Source organism: Erpetoichthys calabaricus, chromosome 4, assembly GCF_900747795.2.
Source record: "Erpetoichthys calabaricus chromosome 4, fErpCal1.3, whole genome shotgun sequence".
NCBI lineage: Eukaryota > Metazoa > Chordata > Cladistia > Polypteriformes > Polypteridae > Erpetoichthys > Erpetoichthys calabaricus.
The window spans coordinates 225,052,144-225,071,963 of NC_041397.2; the positions used below are offsets into that span (position 1 = coordinate 225,052,144).

The 19,820-nt window shown below is 37.7% G+C and overlaps 1 protein-coding gene across 1 annotated transcript in view; it reads right to left on the minus strand.

The window, feature by feature from the left end:
* Positions 1–19,820, minus strand: part of LOC114650622 (cullin-5) — a 113,031-nt gene that overhangs the window by 52,051 nt on the left and 41,160 nt on the right. Inside the window, exons 3-4 of the mRNA XM_028800388.2 lie at positions 18,063–18,162; positions 839–1,015 (exon numbers count right to left, since the gene is read on the minus strand). Coding sequence (XP_028656221.1) covers positions 839–1,015; positions 18,063–18,162 — 277 coding nt within the window. The remainder of the gene's footprint in view (positions 1–838; positions 1,016–18,062; positions 18,163–19,820) is intronic.

The following is a 19,820-nucleotide window of genomic DNA, read 5'->3' on the forward strand; positions in this document are numbered from 1 at the left end:
ATATTTTATACACATCCTCCACCTACTGCTTTTCAACCAACCATTATGACTCGATTTGGTCACATATGCATTTTCATCAAGAATTAACCAATGCCTTTTTTATTTTAACTTCACCAAATCCTTTTATTTTATTAATGGAGCTTGTTTATATATTATATATTGATTCTGAAATATACATAATAGTAAATATTATATTTGAGTCAATTACATTTATACAAATTTTCATTCATCTATATAAAGTTATGTGTAGATACAAGTTTTTAGTCCTTACTGGAAGAATCTTGAACTAATAGGGAATCAAATACTTATACTGAAGTAAAGTCTATTTTAAATCTTATTCCTTACAAATATCTAGAATAATTGCATTCTTCAAAGAGTAAAATGCAGGTGACTGGTGCAAACAGAATAAACACTTTTGTACCTAAAGTAAGCTTTATATGCTTTTTCAAAGGAGCATTAACAGTAAGTTGAGTTACGGACTTTGCAAATAAATGACGAGATTGTGCTGTACTTGAAGATTTAACTAGTAGCAATTGACTTTCTTTTGCCAGGAAAGACAATCATGAACGGTGTTAACAGTTTCCTCCTGATGGAAACAAAAATCATACAATGTAGAAGCAGTCCGCTCAAAATGTTTTGTAGCAGTCACATTCTGGTCTGTAAATTCTGCACAAAACAATCCATTTTACCTTTATTGCAGCAGTATGTTTTTAGTATGTGTCTTGAAATGTCAATGTAAGTGAAGCCCCATAAGCAACACACAGGTTTGCTAAGAAAACCTAAAATTAAAAATAAATAAATTAAAATAAAGGGATTGTACACTATATAAAATGCTTACCTTTCTTACAATGCTGTCTTCTACATTTGATTTTTTATTGCTGCCTTGTTTCCCCATCAGTGTAATCTCTAGTTGGCAGAACGGCTTAGGCAGGATGTCACACTGAGTGAAGAATTTCCTCCATTCAACAATATACGCTTTGAGCAATGCTGTGTCATCCTGATGGCTCAAAACTCTCTATGAAATTAAAAACAAGTTACTTTTTAGATAAGACCTTTTGATACAAGATTTTTTTCTATAAGACATCAACGTTTTTCACAAGACCTTTTTCAAATAGCAAAATTCTTTCTTTTTAAAGCCACTGTTCAAGTCCTTACTTAGATTTTCACTTTGTAATAACTTACTCTTCATAGGCAGGCTATTAAAATATGTAAAAGGTACAAAAATATTCCAGCCTATGCAATGCTCCTTCTATTGTATAACCATATAAATTTGTTTATTTAAATACAACATACGTTTGAGACATTTGGAGTATAGGTTCATGGTATACTGGCAGATATTTTTCAATTGTTAAAAATATTACTGTATCATTTCGATCGTGGTAGAAGACATCAGGTAGCAGCCTTTGTTACTTATTGAAAAAGTACAATTGTATACTGTTGAAAATATCATTGATTTTGTTTTGCATCAGAATGAATATTATAATATTACACGATCTGTTCATTAGTTGAAGCACACTTTAGTCATGAAACAACATAAACATAAACAACAAAAAGACAATAAAAGAACACATTTAATGTTGCTGAAAACCCAACACAAAACTGAGAAGCAAATTCCAGAGATGTTGTGGCAGGGCATGAAACAAGCAATTAATGATAAAAACATCCTCATACAGTGATGGGAGCTGAATGAGCTACTAGAAAAATGGCAGAAGACAAGCTATCAGAAATGTTTTGTTCTTAATATACTTCAGTTTTACCAGCAAGGGGGAGAACAAATTATATGAATGTGGCAGATCAAAATGATGTTTTTTCAGGAATCCCATGAAGACCTGCAATGAGTATCACTGCTCTAGAGCAATGGTTGTCGATCCGTGTTCTGCGAGTCGGAGTACACTTGCTTGCATGTTAGTGAACGATGGACTGTGCATTTGGCATCTGAATTCAGTATTGTTGGTTTTGTCGACTGTTTACAGTGATAATTCGTTCAACTTTCAATCAATTTATGAACATTATATGTAGGTCTTTCTTCAGATAAATAACTGACTATTTGAATATAGAATTATTGTTAATTAATATTCTTTCATAATGGATACAAAAAAGTCTCGTCTCTACAAAAACTCTCCTACAGACATTGACAGTGCTATTGCTAGTACTAGTACTAGTAGAGTTGAAGAGGATTTTACTGAAGAAAGAAAGATTAAATCAACATCACGAAATGTTAATCACTTGTACATTTAAATTTCGGATTTACCTGGACCGGAAGTGAAGATTGTCCAATTCCGCTTTGCATTGTATCTGGAGAGAAACTCTTAAATAGTGCAATGGTGACTGCTAAATTATAACATTTTTCTAAAAAGCATCAACATCTTTCCTCGAAATATAAAGATTACTTCAAGAGGCTTTTGGATACTCATGGTAAACAAAAGAAACAATTTGAAAAAATTGTGAAAATAAGTGATAAAGCTCAAGTCGTGTCAGATAATATAAAATTGCTGAGTTAATAGCATTGAAATTAAAACCACACACAATAGCAGAACCTATTTTACCTGCCTGCTGTGAGGTAATAAGAATTATGTTTGGAGAACAAGCAAAGAGTGAAATTTTAAAAAGATTCCGGTATCTAATGACACAATTCAAAGAAGAATACATGATATGTCCTGTAGCACTGAAGGGAAAGTCACCAGTGAACTTACAGTATAAGCCTTTTACATTACAAATGGATGAATCAACAGATACAAGTGGCAAGGCCAATCAAAGGATTTGTGAGTTTGGCAAAAATAACCAATTTGAATATAATATTTACTCACTATTTTTTTGCTTTGAGAAGCACTTGTCATGAAAAAAATGCCTCAGAAACTATATGAAGTACTGAATCAAGTAGCTGCCATGGTAAATTTTATTAAGATGTGACCACTAAAAAGCTGAATTTTCAAACAACTTTGTTCAGCTATGGAAGCAGACTACGAATGTTTACTTCTTCATACGGAAGTGAGGTGGTCGTCATGTGGAAAAATTTTAAATTGCATTTTACATCTTAAAAAAGAATTATTGTTTTTTTCAAAATGGAAAAACACAAAACATTTTGTAAATACAGTAATCCCTCCTCCATCTCGGGGGTTGCGTTCCAGAGCCACCCGCGAAATAAGAAAATCCGCGAAGTAGAAACCATATGTTTATATGGTTATTTTTATATTGTCATGCTTGGGTCACAGATTTGCGCAGAAACACAGGAGGTTGTAGAGAGACAGGAACGTTATTCAAACACTGCAAACAAACATTTGTCTCTTTTTCAAAAGTTTAAACTGTGCTCCATGACAAGACAGAGATGACAGTTCTGTCTCACAATTAAAAGAATGCAAACATATCTTCCTCTTCAAAGGAAACAGAGAGGAAAGCAAACAAATCAATAGGGCTGTTTGGCTTTTAAGTATGCGAAGCACCGCCGGTACAAAGCTGTTGAAGGCGGCAGCTCACACCCCCTCCGTCAGGAGCAGGGAGGGAGAGAGAGAGAGAGAGACAGAGAAAAACAAAGTCAAAAATCAATACGTGCCCTTTGAGCTTTTAAGTATGCGAAGCACCGTGCAGTATGTCGCTTCACGAAGCAGCTGCACACAGAAGGTAGCAACGTGAAGATAATCTTTCAGCATTTTTAGACAAGCGTCCGTATCGTCTAGGTGTGCGAACAGCCCCCCTGCTCACACCCCCTACGTCAGGATCAGAGAAAGTCAGCGCAAGAGAGAGAGAGAGAGAGAAAGTAAGTTGGGTAGCTTCTCAGCCATCTGCCAATAGCGTCCCTTGTATGAAATCAACTGGGCAAACCAACTGAGGAAGCATGTACCAGAAATTAAAAGACCCATTGTCCGCAGAAATCCGCGAACCAGCAAAAAATCTGCAATATATATTTAAATATGCTTACATATAAAATCCGCGATGGAGTGAAGCCGCGAAAGGCGAAGCACGATTTAGCGAGGGATCACTGTACCTGAAAAGTTATATTTGGTGCAAAAATTTGACATATGTGGCTGATCTTTTTGCTTACCTTAATACGATCAATACAACATGAAAACATTCTTACATCTACCGATACATTGTGCGCAATAAAAAAAAGATTTCACTGTGGAAGAGACACGTTGCAGAAAGTAACACTGAAATGTTCCCTTCAATGCAAGATAAAAATGACAAAATTGTTTCCTTAATAACTGAACATTTAACACAACTGGAAGAAAACTTCGAAAAGTTTTTTCCGTTATTAAATACTGAACAGTATCAATTCAATTTAGAAGAAGAATTAATATCTCTCTCTCTTCAGATTGAAATTAAAATATTCAGAAAATACTTCTGAAGAATTTTGGATCTCTGTTGAAAACAAATACCCTGTCATAACGAAAAAAGCCCTTAACACATTATTACAATCTTCCACAACATATCTTTGTGAGGTAGGATTTTCAACAATGATCAATATTAAGATGAAAAACTGTGAGAGGCTTAGAAATTTGGAAGAAGAGATGTGAGTGGCTTTATCCTTTATTCATCCAGATATTCCAGAAATTTGCAAAGAATACCAAGGACATACATATTTTGCATGAAATCATTTTTGCTATTTTATTTTTATATTACTATTATATTTTGTACTACAATTATATGTAATTTTTAAATATTTTTTTTTCCGTTATTGGTATTTCATTACATTTTTTTCTTGTAAAATAGTAATAGTGAAATTAATAATATTAATAATGAAACGTTCAACTTACCTGTTCAAAATTGGTTGCGGTTTCAGTCAGATAGTGTGAAAATAAAAAAAATAATATCTATAAAATAAATATTATTTAAAGTTTAAATAATAACCAACAATTACAATTTAACATATTTGAGTATTTTGATGTTAGTGTTCCACATAAAAAAAAAAAGTCAGTGTCTGGTGGTCCGCGACTTAAAAAAGACTGAGAATCACTGCTCTAGATGACTCCGTACAATCCATAAGAGTACCTTCTAATTCACTTATGAATTAGAAATATGATTAGCCAGTCAATAGCCAGTATGGCTGATGCATGCTACACAGCATGTGCAGCAGGCTTTTCCAGACTAATTAAAATGAAAGAAGCATTTTCATCCATTTATCAAGAACCATATCCACTTAATCAGATCCAAAGTCTCAGCAGTATTAGGCACAAGCCAGTTACAAAACAGTTACCAACTGAATGCCAGTCTTAGACACACCACCAATCCATCACTATGCACACTCTCTCACAAACACACTGGCTCAGAGCCTAAATAGTACCAGACACATGCCAGTAGCCTGCCCATGGACACACCACCAGTCATTCACAGGGCATTCTCTCATATACACCTGCAATAATTTAGTTTAGTACAGTATATGTAATACACTTCAGGGCCCTAAGCTTTTTTCAAAATAGGGCATGAACTTAAGCAGACAAAGGAAATTTAAGGCATTTAATAATCTCTTTGATGCTGTGTTTTGTTCAAATCTTTCCTTTGCAGAGCAAAAAATATTTTCTGGGGTGTTGCCATGAAAACCCCAAATATAATGACACAGAATATGTATACATTTAATAATCAGTTATTTAAACTATAATATTGAATGCTAAAAATCCATTCCAATTCAAGCAAGACTGTGATGATATTTATTTCTTTTATTATTCTGATTCTCATATACATGATTGTAAATGTAAATATAGAAATGCAGTCCAATTTTAATCTATTTAACTACATGTTTGCTAAACACAGCCAGCTCCATGATGCATACGCAAGGAGGAATATCACACACAAGGCTACAGACACACCTGTGTTGTTTGTGTTCATGTGTATGTCATGATTTGAAGGAGAATGTGCTACATAAAAAAATTGCTCACGGTGGTGACATTACAGCAGTACACTTTGAAAAGAAAAACAGCATAAATAATGTCTGGAATTGCTTTGGGTTCTTTCAGCACGTGGCTGTAGCAACTGAGTTTATGTTATTACCACATTAATCTCATTACAGAGTTAGTTCACAAATAGATGTAGGCATAATTTGCTACCACAACAATGTGAATGATCACATCTTTTAAACTGTAGTGTCACAAAGTTGTAAGAGGAAACAAAATGTTGGTGTGATGAATCACATTTTAATACTGTGTGTATTTAACCATCCATCAGTCTTTCTAACTGGTTTATACAGTTCACGGCTGCACCATGCACATGCACAGTTATGTATATCGGACTATACACACTGGCATTGCTAACAACTGTTGGAGCAAGTAAAATTCAAGGAAAGTTTCAGACAAAACTGCCATGGCTTGCCTACACCGGCGATGAAATTAGCTGCTTCACTTGTGATTACCAAAATAAAATTTATTTTGTGTACAAAGCACCACAATTATGCACAACAGAAGGACAGGCAAAATGGTATAATTCATGGCTAAATACAGATGTGCAAACTCTAAATGTGCCTAATTCGTTTGGTTTTTAAAGCCACATTAATTTTCCATCAGTTTAACCCCTAAAATGTGATAACTGTAGTAAAAGCACATTATCATACAGTTAGGTCCATAAATATTTGGACAGAGACAACTTTTTTCTAATTTTACAATGAATTTTAAATGAAACAACTCAGATGCAGTTGAAGTGCAGACTTTCAGCTTTAATTCAGTGGGGTGAACAAAACGATTGCATAAAAATGTCAGGCAACTAAAGCATTTTTTTAACGTAATCCCTTCATTTCAGGGGCTCAAAAGTAATTGGACAATTGACTGAAAGGCTATTTCATGGGCAGGTGTGGACAAGTCCGTCGTTATGTCATTATCAATTAAGCAGATAAAAGGCCTGGAGTTGATTTGAGGTGTGGTGCTTGCATGTGGAAGATTTTTTTGTGAACAGACAACATGCGGTCAAAGGAGCTCTCCATGCAGGTGAAAGAAGCCATCCTTAAGCTGGGAAAACAGAAAAAACCCATTCGAGAAATTGCTACAATATTACGAGTGGCAAAATCTACAGTTTGGTACATCCTGAGAAAGAAAGCAAGCACTGGTGAACGCAAAAAGACCTGGACGTCCACGGAAGACAACAGTGGTGGATGATCGCAGAATCACAGTATAGTAGAACATCCAGAACAAGATGCTACACACAGTGATGTCTGCTAATATAAGTTTGCCCTTGAAAAGTTATAGGCTGTTGAGGTTATGTCTGGGTGGGAGGCTGAATGTCCCTGGGTCAGCCATGTCCTTGGCAACGAATACAGTATGTTTGCTGTGGAGCTTTTTTGGTTGCCAATGGAGGGATATCTGACCTGAAAAGACAGCACAGTGCAGGTGTTGCCCATGTCCTTAGAGCTAAACACCAGAAGACACCAAGTTCAGTACTGATCTTAAGCAGCATTTTTCAGATACAGGTGAGAAAATGTCAAAGTAAATTTGGAATGTGCACATGTATTTAAAAGTCTGTTTGTATGTCGGCCCGCTTTTCATGAGAGAACTAATTAATGGATTTACATCAGGTTTTTTTCTAAAATTTGCTCAAACATTCCAATTGATTTTGCAACTTCTCTCATCATGCTAAGTATCACAGTTTGCTTGCAATACCGATTTATTTGCGCAAATCCGAGAGAGACGCTGCAGGCCGAGTGGAGGGGGGTGCGGCCTTCCTCAATCACGCTCCAGCCTCCATTTGAGACGGTCTACCTCTCGCCACGTGTTGCAGCGTTCCTTGCCTCCGTTTAGCTAGCGATACCTGCTTTTTCAACAGACATTATCACCTGCAGATTGTTAAGGAGTAACATTTGACGTTTTTGAGAAAGAGATCAGGGCTACATGTGTTTTAGAGGGTAGCTGCTGATTGCCAGAGATATCACGGCCATGTGCTTTTCTTCCCACGTGGGGGATGCTCTCCCGTCACAGCTGAACACAATCAGATACAGTGGCAACGTTTGATGCTGGAGCATGATTACCTTCCACTTCGCCAGAATTATATTTTTTTTATTGATTTTTAAAGTTTGTCTTGTTTCACTACTGCGCTGGCGGAGCTGCGGGGGACAGCTTGTGGTAAGATAAATCAGGTAGTCCATTATGATATTATCCTTTATAAACCCCATGCTGAAATTATAAAATTTCCCTTATTTGTTGTTATGACGGGGTGAGCCCCACATCTATCACACTATAAAATTCAAGTCCTGCATTGTAATTTATTATTATGAATGTCAATACCAGTTTACCTAAATGATAGTTGGTTAACTACTTGATGAGTATACCAGTATTTTAAAGGTGCTATTACTAGTGTGGCAGAGTGGTGTAGTTATTTTGGATTTCAGGCCCTGAGGTTATGGATTTAAATCCTGGTACTGACACTGTATGACGATGAGCAAGTTACAAAAGAAATGTAACTAATTGTATCTCATATGTTGATGTTGATTACATCTTGCCTGAAGAAGGGGTCCGAGTTGCCTCAAAAGCTTGCATATTGTAATCTTTCAGTTAGCCAATAAAAGGTGTCATTTTGCTTGATGTTTCACTACATTCACAATGGCTAACACGGTACAACTCCCTAGTACTATGTCATATGTTGTAACTCATTTTGGATAAAGGTGTCAACCAAATATGTATATGTATTTTTATTTATTTATTTAAATATTCCATTACAGAAAAAGGAGCATTGTTCACTTTAATAAAAAGTGGTTGAATAGGATTTCTGGTTTTGCCTTAGTATCGAATAGGTACAGAGTACCGTGAAATTTCACTGGTATTTGTACAGGCAGTCCCCGGGTTACATACGAGATAGGGACTGTAGGTTTGTTCTTAAGTTGAATTTGTATGTAAGTCGGAACAGGTACATTATTTTAATAAATTCTATTGTTGACCGACTGTAACCAAGTGCTCTGCCAATGAATGATGGAGTTTCACCTCTCTCTGACCTTATTATTTCTACTTTATTTTCCATGGTGATGGTTTTTCTCTTCTTTACTGTATTATCAGCACATATTTGTGTTTCAGAGACATTGTTGAAGGGTGAAGACAAAAGATTAAGATGAGCTCTTCTGCACAGCACTGTACACGCTATCACAGCAGGAAGGCACCCCTCTTCAGCACATCTGTGTACTAATGAGAGACAACTTCCTGCTATGTATGTAACAGTACAAGCAGGGTTGCTATTGAGAATGAATGGGGGCGGCGAGGGGCAGTTCATCACCCGCCCACCACACAGTCACCTCCACTTGCATACAGTTTACTGTCTGCAGCGTCCGACTACTGAAAACGAACAGGGTGCGGCCAAAGGCGGGTAGTGAATCGCCCACCATCGCCCCCATTCAACAGGCAGCCACCGGAGGCATACTACAATGCTGCCCCCCGCTGCCCCATTCACCCTCAACGGCCCCTGTTCAGCCACAACCGGGTCACCGCTTGCAGTATCACCAGCCACCCACAGAAAACGAACGGGGCAGCCGTTCGATGGACACTGCAAGGCTGTGTGGTGGGCGGGTAGTGAAACACCCCCCCTCCACCCCATCCAGCCTCTGTCCAGTCAGAAGCAGTAGCTGCAGCGACGTGGTGGGCGGGCAGTGAACAGTCCCATCAAGCCTTTATCCTGCACACGACCGGTAGCTGCGGCCCCAGTGACTATGGACTCCGGGTCACCATTTGCCGTGCACCCAACGCCCACTGAGAATGAATGGGGTGCGGTCCCCACTGCCCCATCCATCAATGGGAGCCGCCCGAGGGACACTACACTGCGCGAGCAACGATACCACCCCCCTCCAGCCACCGCTTGCAGTGTCCCCAGATGACGGAGCGGCAGTTACTGAGGAGCCTGTGTCGCATCCCCCAGACAGATGAAGGAGCAGCTGCGGCCCCGTTCCTAAGTTGGATGTCGGACGTCCGTAACTTGGGGACTACCTGTATTGAAAAAACTAAAATTATGTGATATCCAAAGTATAGAGTACACTGAAATTCTAACTTGCATTTTTTAAACTATTGAACTGAAACATGGATTACAAGGGAAAGAAGGCTATTCGAGAAACATTAGGTGGAAGCCTAGAACCAACCCTGCACATGACATCTGTCCAGAAAGCCAACAGCCTTTTTCAAATTGTCATCTTAGTTTTCTGTGAAAGCCTAGTGACTTGCAATAGTTCCTTGCACTGTGAAGAAGCTTTGTATTTCTCAGTGCAAACGTGCACTAATACCATTTTTTCTACAGACGAGCCAGAAAGCCCACATATTTCATACTTAATGGTCTGCATCCATCCTGGCAGCACGATGTACCACCCAGAATATGGAAATTTGTTATTGTTTGTATGCTTGTTAATATGTCACTATTAAAGGACTAAGCAGGCATTGTCTATTTTTCTAGGTTTTTAGTGGCACATAAGACTTGTTAAGACAGCAGGTTTAACAGGGATTCAGAACGCAATTTGCACCCTCACTGGCATTCCAGAGTGAGTGGCTGAACTGTAGTTTGAACCAACACTGTAGTCAACCCTGTACTTCATCAGATAACAAAGGTGTAAATCAGAGTTGAGCTCACACCTCTGAAGAGACTCCTTCTGAGGAGAAAGTGCCCAAAAGGGCATTCATTTTTAGGCTTGTAACTACAGGTATTAACTAGATTCTAGATGAAAGTCTCTAGATGAGAGACTAGAAGGCAATCCTTTCTCTCTTTGGGTTAGCTGAAAGGTGAGGATCTGTTCTCTTCAGGGTAGCTGAAAGCTGATGATTTGTTCTCTTTGTGAGCTGAAAGCTGACAGGTTACTGTTTTCAGGATCAGAAGCCACCCACTTGCTTTGTCCTGGAAGCTGCTCTTTATAGATCCTTAGAGCTGGACACCATGAACTAGCTCCAAGACCCACTCTGCCAATGACCAAGTCTAGTCTGAGAAGACTGAAAAGTAGCATTACTTCAGCATCTACACTTTTGTACCAGAAAGATTAATGCTTGTCTATAGGAAGTTGTAGATAACAAAGCAAAAAGCCTAACAGTGAGCTGAGAAAGGCAGCATCATACCACACCATGGACAAATAAATGATCATTTAGAAAACACAAAGAGTGCACTGCAAGTAAACAAATGCATTAACAACAAATAATTCCACAAAGTATCAGACATCATCCTAAAAGATTCTGAATAAAAAAAAACTGGTTATTTGCACCAAGCAACATTAGAACGCTAAATACTCAATAAATAGCCAGCTTCTTATATGTTTGTCTGTATCCTGTCTTTCGCGTCCATATATATGCACTTGTTATATCTATAAATTGTATTATTCTGTTTCTTAAAACAAGTGTGCTTCAGTTACCTTGATATAAGTCTAAAGGTTGGAAATCCCTCCTATAGAGAAAGGTAAAGAAAATAAAAGTCAGAGCATTACCAAATTAATTAATTACTGGTACTGCCAAACTCAAAACTGATAATTAAAGATGTAAAGGAAAGATGTAATGGTAACAAGCTCATGGGAGAAAAATGGATAGTTGAGGCATCTCCCATTACCATAACAATGGGAGCTTTAAAATCGTTCTTGTTTATTGTTTTCAGTGTTGTTAAAAAGTTACAATTCACTGGTAAATGTGCAATGTTAAAAGAGTCAATGCAGTTCTGTATGTTCACCCAGTTTGGGACATTACAATATTAATTTAGAAATAGCCTAGTTAAGTTGGATATTTTGCCTAAAGCTATTGTTATTATTATTACTTACTATTTGGCTGATGCTCATTTACATGTTTGATTTGGCACAGGATTTATGCCAGGTGCCCTTCCTTCCAAGCGAGAGAGGCTAGAATGATATGGTTTGGACATGTGCAGAGGAGAGATGAGGGGTACATCAGGAAAAGAATGTCGAGGATGCAACTGCCAGGCAAGAGGAAAAGAGGAAGGCCAAAGAGAAGGTTTATGGATGTGGTGAGGGAGGACATGAATGCAGATGGTGTGGTAGAAAATGATGTAAAAGACAGGAATAGAGCCGGATGATCTGCTATGACAACCCCTACATGGGAGCAGCAGAAAAAAGAAGAAGATTATTTGGCTGATGCCTTTATCCAAGGTAACTTACAACATTTGAGATACACAATTAGTTACATTTCTCTTGTTTTACCAATTGGAGCACAACCTCAACCACTATGCTACACAGACTGTTGCTCTTGTAAAACACATATTTACATAAATAACACTTGCTTTTATACATGGGGTAAAACATTTACTTCTGCATTCTGGTGGCTGAATCAGTTTTTTTATTTTTAAAAAGATGACTGTTGTTGTTAACGTAGCCTGGCCTACTCTTAAAGTAAATTATTGCATTAATCTAGAGACTTTGTATCTCCTTCATGGAACTGTGCGACTCGCTGAGGCTTAAAAACAAATGATGCTGGAGTGTATCCTGAACCAGTCATCAGGGATTTTTAGCTGATGACAGGCAGGCACCAGCTCTTACATGGCAAGACATTACCATATTAGAGTCTGTAAATGCTGTGCTGAAGACTTGCAGAAGTGACATATGTTTTATCAGAAGAATATGCAACAATTTCTTCATTAGTACGACAAGCCACAGCTACTTGAAGAAGACATTCTTGTTTCCCCAAGATGGGGAGACGAAATTAACCCAAGGTGTTAAAGCTGGTGTGCCCAAAAATGCTGATGTATGAGAACAATGCAACAATGGAAATGATGTGCATCTCCATATTTAAGGATCCCCGGAACTACGAAAATTATGAGAATAAACACCAAAAGACTCAGGATAAAATGCAGCATAAGCTGACAACTCTATCACTACAGACAGTAACAATTACAGTCAAATATGAAGACAAATATGAACCAGCACTACCCGTGGAAAAATAAATCTCTTGGCAGTCTGAATGGAATATTAATGAAACCTAGTTCATTGTGGAAATCACTAACGGGGAAGGAAAGTATCATAGCCAAAATAAGAAAGTATGTAGAAGAATCTGTAATTTTCATGGAAGAAGATCTCCTTATTTTGTGGCTAAACAATGAAAGAAAATTACCTGAGATGGCCAAATTATTACGACAGTATCTGTGCATTTGTGCAACCTGTGTACCGTGTGAATGGGATTTCAGTAAAGTAGGGCCAAATTATACTCTTCAGCAAAGAAACTCAACACGCTTAACTATCAGCAGAAAAGTTGTCCAATTGAGCTATCTCATCTAGCTTTAAAAGATATGAAGGTTAGACCTGTCTAAGTCCTATTATGTTTCTAAATTAACAGTAGTATTCGTGTTAAGGGTGGACCTAATATCTTCTATTAATGCATGTGTTCTTATTACATTTTGTTTAAAATTTCTTTTATTACATTTTAATTAAAAGTTTGATTAACAATATCTGGTTAGATGTTTATGATATTTCCATGTTTATAAGTGAATGGTCACACTTAATTTGATTATTTGGCATAGAAAAGTTGAATTTTATTAATTAACTGTTAAGAGCTTTCCAATTTTGGAGCATTTGTAACAGGCTTCGGCAGCTGACAATTCATACAGCAAACTCCAGTGCATATACACCACCATGAGGCAAAATTATAAAATGCAGTTATTTTTTAATGTGATGTTTTTTCCAAATACTGTATAAACAATAACAGTGTTCATAAAATTCTAAAAAGATATATTGTCAATTTGAAAACTGAATATCACCCAACCTACTCTCTAGAGTTTAAGCTTGAGAGTATACATTTCTCAACTCAAGAGGGCTACTGCAAGTTTCCAAAAAAGAAAAATGGCTAGCTTTCGATCCTTGCCATAATCATAAATATAGCCACACCATATTTTGCTTTTTTACCCTATGATCACTTCTGATACTTATTCTCTGGAAAATGTTCTTATGTCTTTTCATATTTAAATTTGTTTTGTTAGAAAAAAATGTGAATTAAACTTTTTACATGAAATTACCCTTATTGTAAAAATGTAAAGAAAAAAGAAATGCTCAAATCACAAAAACTTTAATGCACACTGAGAATTAAAACTGTGAAGCCACACGGAATTGATAGTTAAAACCTCCATTGACTTATTGTTTTGAGAAAAACAAAAAGGCTGCTCTCCAACATTCACTATAAACATCTCCATTAAAAAATACATACACTCCTTTTGCTTTGTAAATGAACTTAACACAGTGTTCTCCCCAGAATTTTTTTTCCAGCCGGGTGGCATGAAAAAGTAGCCTGGTGGGATGGGATGGGGAAATTTGTTGGTGGGGAAAATTAAATGTGCGCTATTTTTATTAGTTAATTATTATTAATTATTTTCCAATAATAAATATGACTTCCTTTTTTAAGGTTTGACACTTGTGCCAGAATATTTTTATTAAATTTAAGAAATATCCAATTCAGGATCCTGCAACCCTAACAAAAATTTTAAATAACAATTGTTATGACATAAACCAAGAGGCACAAGTATTGTCGCTGTCGGGAAGAAAAGTGAAAACAATGAAAACAAAGTATGGGAAACCTAATGAAGAAAAATTTGAAAATATTCTTCAAAGCCAACTTGCATATGCAGAAGGTGTCTTCAGTTAAATATTTCTTCTTCTTTTCTTCCTAGAGGCCAGTTGTCTGCAGCTTTCCCATAATCAAAGTCCCCAGGATCTGGGCCCTCCAAGGAGATCAGCATGAGATTATTTAGCGTGCTTTGATTCATGTGATTTCTCAAACATGTCTTAATCCTTTTAAGGGCAGAAAACCCCCTTTCACATTCAGCTGTGCTCACTGGGATCACTAGCCCAATATGAGCTAGTTTGGCTAAATTTGGAAATGACTCTTTGAGCTCTGATGTTGTTGCCATTTTTAGTAAAATCTGTTTTGGACTGAAGTCTCTGTATGATTGACTTTTGATCATTTTTGACGCAACTGTCCATTCTTGCCTTCTACTTTCATATTTTAAAATTGGAGGGCTACCATTTTTGGAGTAATGATTGAAAAGAACTTCAGCAGACTCACTTGAATCCGTGAATTTCTGCATTGAAAACTTTTGAAAAGCTGGAATAATTGGCATGTCAGGGAATCTTGCATCTAGGTGCTTGACAACTCTCTCTAGGTATTTATCATATATTGCAGTTTTGAATGATATTACATCACTCTGTGCATAAACAATGCGGTGAAAATATCTCCCAGGAGTGTCTTTCAACTCCATGATGAACAATTTTGTGGCGAGCAAAATTGGCTCAATTTTGGTAAGATTGACATCTTGCCTTTGCCAAGCCTTAGATAAGTTAGACAACAAAGGTAATACGTGTGGAAGCATTATCAGAGAGGAAACAAAATTGAACGTTTTAATACATCTGCTTAATCCTTCAGCTGTGATGTCATTTCGTTCAGTGGCCTCTCTTTCCAGCGCAGCTATCATATACTGTCGTAGTCGACATCTAATGTCATTGGACATTTTCAGCTTAATGTGGGGAATGTTCAGAATATTTTGGATTTCCGTTAAACCAGCCATCCTAACTGAAGAATTTTGGAAGAAATAGAACAGCTGCCTTAAGATGTCATTCAGTTTTGTTAAATAAGGTACAGCAGCTGCTGCTTGGGCACTTGCAAGGGCCCAATCGGTGGTTTGCACAGTGGGCAGTTGACTAAGAGTCCAGATACTTCATCTTTAAGCAGTTTTACCACACCTTTCTGTTTCCCAATCATAACATCCGCTCCCATCTGACCCTAGTCCAACCAAATTTGCAGTTTTCAAGCCTAGAGTGTCCATAGTCTCACTCACTGTGTTGGTTATAGTCTCCGCTTTGCCATCAATCATATTGCGGGTTGATACAAAATTAATTCTGACCTCTTTAGTGACCTGGCAAACATATTTAATGTAAATAATGAATTGTTTTACAACTGAGATTGCTAAGGTTTCATCACACAGAATACTGAAAAAAGTTTTCAGTGTGTATATTTTTCAGTATGTTAGACAGCTCTTGCATTATTCTTTCAGAGGTGTAATGTGCATTTTTACCAACATTGAGATGTTGTAAAAAGGAACAACCCATTTCTTTACAGTGTTCCAACAGCTTTTCAAACAACGTTGTATGTGGCAACTCATTTTTTGACAACCAATACATGGATCTTAAAGCTCCCACAAAGGCATCTCTCTATAAGTTATTTAACACAGATACAGATCTTTCAATTTGACCGATTCCAGTTTGCTTTAGTACACACTTTCCTAAAAGGTCAGCAGAAGACTCAATGTGGGTTTTACTTTTTTCATGGTCCAGCAAGCTTTCTTTTCGAATTCTTGTGCATGGCACGTTTACCCAAGGTAACTCCCTCCTTGGGGTTTGTTTGTTTGAATATTTCATGCACAATGAGCACCACATACCATTTCCTTTGACCATTAGCCAATCAAAAATCTTTAAACCATTGTTTGTTGATGCCAGATAAGCAGGTGCTGAGATTTATCAATTGGCAGAGTGTGTGCTGAAGAGATTTCCCCTGATGGACCAGCCTCTGCAATGTCCTTGTCTGAAAATTGCCACATTAGGAGTTGACGCTGCACCTTCTTTAGTTTGTGGCATCTCTTTTCTGAAAAAAACTGAGCAATGTTGTTTTCTGAACACTTTTTTTTTTTATCTCATGTTGGTAAAACGTTTGGAAAAAATTAAAGTACCTATGAATACGACTTTTTGCGTGGGAAAGTGGGAGCCTGTTGGATATTCAATGCACACTTGGACTATGGCAGGGCAAGATATGAACAAGAAAAGGGATGACAGATGGGTCACTTTAACAAAACCCTCAGCAATTCAGTGAGAAAACTTTTGCACAGGATACAGTGTGTGCTGCAAGGGTTTCTGCACACTTTATGCAATATGGACACAGGTCCAAATATGAGCAAATATAAGAACGGCAGATGGGGTCACTTTAACAAAACCCTCAGTATGAGCAAATATAAAAACGGCAGAGGGGAGTCACTTTAACAGGAACCACAGTGAGTACTACAAGGATTTTTGCACACAGAACACACCTAATGCTGAAACAACCATATACATATTACTTTGCTATGTACTGAACAAGAAGAGAGCAGTTGTACGCTTAGCAGCACTACACAGACTACACTGACACTGAGAACAATGACTCACTTCCTGACGCCCTTTTTCTGATATCTGACAGGCTGGTTCCACTAGTCTTTTTTTATTTTATCAGTCCTCCTCTCGCCCACCCACCTCCACATCCTCTTTGCTTGTGAACTGCTGCTCTGCTCCAGCTATTAGCATGTACAGCCCCCTCTCGCCCATCCACCTCCCCATACTCCTTGCTACTGTATTAAGCTGCTCCACCCCCGCTATTACCATGTACAGCCCCATCTCGAAAGCCCACCTCCCCATACTCTTTGCTTGTGAACTCTGCTCCGCCTCGTACCCTCTATTAGCTTGTTCAGCATCGAGTGATCAGCAACATCCCGCTCCTTGCCATCTCTGCAGATCATTACATCTGCGGCTGTCATCTCGCAATGTCATGCGAGATGACAGCTGGGCATTCAACTAAATTAGCCAGGCGCCCGGCTAAAAGACGCTAGGGGGAAACACTGCAACAATTTCTTCACCTACTGCACTCTGATCCATTTCACATTTAATAACCCCACTTCTTTCTCTCTCTCTCTCCCTCTGTCAGCATGTTGTCAGTTTCTTCCGTCTGTCTCTTCAGTCCCACAATGACACCCACAGTATCTCTCTAGAATAAATTCTAGACATGTAGTTGTAGTTATTGCACATAAGGGGGTGCGATCGTTAACCAAGTCTAACAAGACTACAATATTGGCTATATTTTATGGGATTTATTCAATTGATATCTATTATCAGAATTTGAAAGATCTCATAAATTCAATGTCAAAATTCTCCAAATTTCAAAAAAGCATGAAATATTTTTATGAATTTCTGTTACTGTTGCTTAGAATTTAATTTCTCTATGTATACTGCACATATAGCTATGTGAAATTATTTTTTTCAGAATAATTGTAGATATTTCAGTCTAACTGTGATGCCAAGATCCTAATTTAAATATAAAAGCTAAACATATTCCCTACACCAGCATTAATAAATGTATGTTCTTGATGGTAAAACATCAAAGGAAACTTTTAACAGAGTTACATTTACTTACTGCTTGTGCTTGCTTGATAAAATCAAGTATGTCTTCTTTCAAAGCCTGATGGATTTTTGCTGGACCTTTGTCATCCCAAAGGCAAACAGCATGAACATCCCTACAATTAAAATTAGTAATATATTAGGACATCAGTAGAATAATATAACAAAAATACATTTTAGTTCTGGTCAGAAAAGACAGTCTAAGCAAAAACAAAACAAATTATCTCTGTTGATCAATTTTCAAATTCTTTAATCCAATTCTGAGAGTTATACTTATTGTCAAGTGTGGACAGTAGGGTGAAAGTTTGAGGCATACATGAACCCAGAATACAATGCAAGAAAAACAATATAAAATATTAAAATATTTTAAAAGTATGGATAAGCACTGGGAGCTAAATAAACTGCCTATGAACAGAGAATATCACAAACTTGTTGCCCTTTAGGAAATCCTGCTAAACATCACCACCTTTTCACTCACCTGTCTTCCTCCTGGCTCCACACTCTGTCTTCAAGATAAGGCTTTAAAACCCCCACCCATACTAATTTCCAGTCTTGTCCCAAATCACTTCTGCTGCCAGAAGTAAGCACTCGCTATGCTTTAGGGAACCCAGGATAGAGTTCTATCCAGTGGCTGCTAGTACTTCTAAGCCACAAAGCCTTTAAATAGAGAGTTATCCAAGGTAGCTCTTTGGCTACTCATACTGTTTGAAGTAAAGTAAAATTCCAAGCATTCTCTTGCATGCCTATATGCCCTTTACCAACTGAAAAGTCTAACCATTGTCACTACCTGGTTTACATCTCTTGCAATGTGTTATTTTAAGACAATGGCCAATCTGTGCTGTTTGTTTTATGACATGGGGCATGCTCAATCTTCTTGCTTTTAGTAAAGCTACTAAGAAATTTGATTACCGGGATAATAAAGTCCTCATAATCCAATCACCCACAGGTATTCATCAATGCTAACATTTAATGGTTAAATATTTCATTTTCATTTCTGAAATAACCGTCTGTTTTACACCAGGCCAATAATACATGCCCCTGCCCTAATGGTGTGCCGTGAAATACCTGGAACCATTAACCATCATGGTGTAAGCAGCACCAGAGACAGGGTTATTACTAACTACATCTGACCAGATTTTATAAAAGATTAAACTAATTAGGTAAGTTCTGCGCATGCGATACTGTTGGATTAAATTCTAAAATTTTGACTTTAGTATCAATATCAGCTTTCATACCTCGGTATTGGCATCAAAAACTGTTTGGAAGCCAACTACTACAAACCCCCCATTTCCCATCTTACTGCACCCTCTCTGGTAGGTGGCATAATTTCATGCTGCCCTGGTGTGCTGCACCATCATGCTGCACTATGCACCACCTTCCCATTGATAGCATAAAGTGTAAGTCAAAGCAAAATATGGGGGGGTGGTCTCCCTTTAAGTCTTGATCATGTCAAAGAAATAGGGCAAAGGTGGATGGCCTGTGATGTTTCTATTACATCACAGCATTTGTATTCCAGTGTACCGTCGATTGCATCAAGCAATTAACCCCTTAACCGCCCTCTGCCGGATATACCCGGCACCGTTGTTTTATTGCTAACGCCATACTGCCGGAATTATCCCTGCACATTTGCCTGTGGTTATATGAATGCCTGGCAAGTAGTATAACTGACGGTTTGGTGTGGGTATTATTACTACGTTGTATTTCGACAAGTCTGTGGTTGTTTTGGCCGGTCATGTGACGTGATCCGCATGTAACAGCTGTGAATATGGCGAAA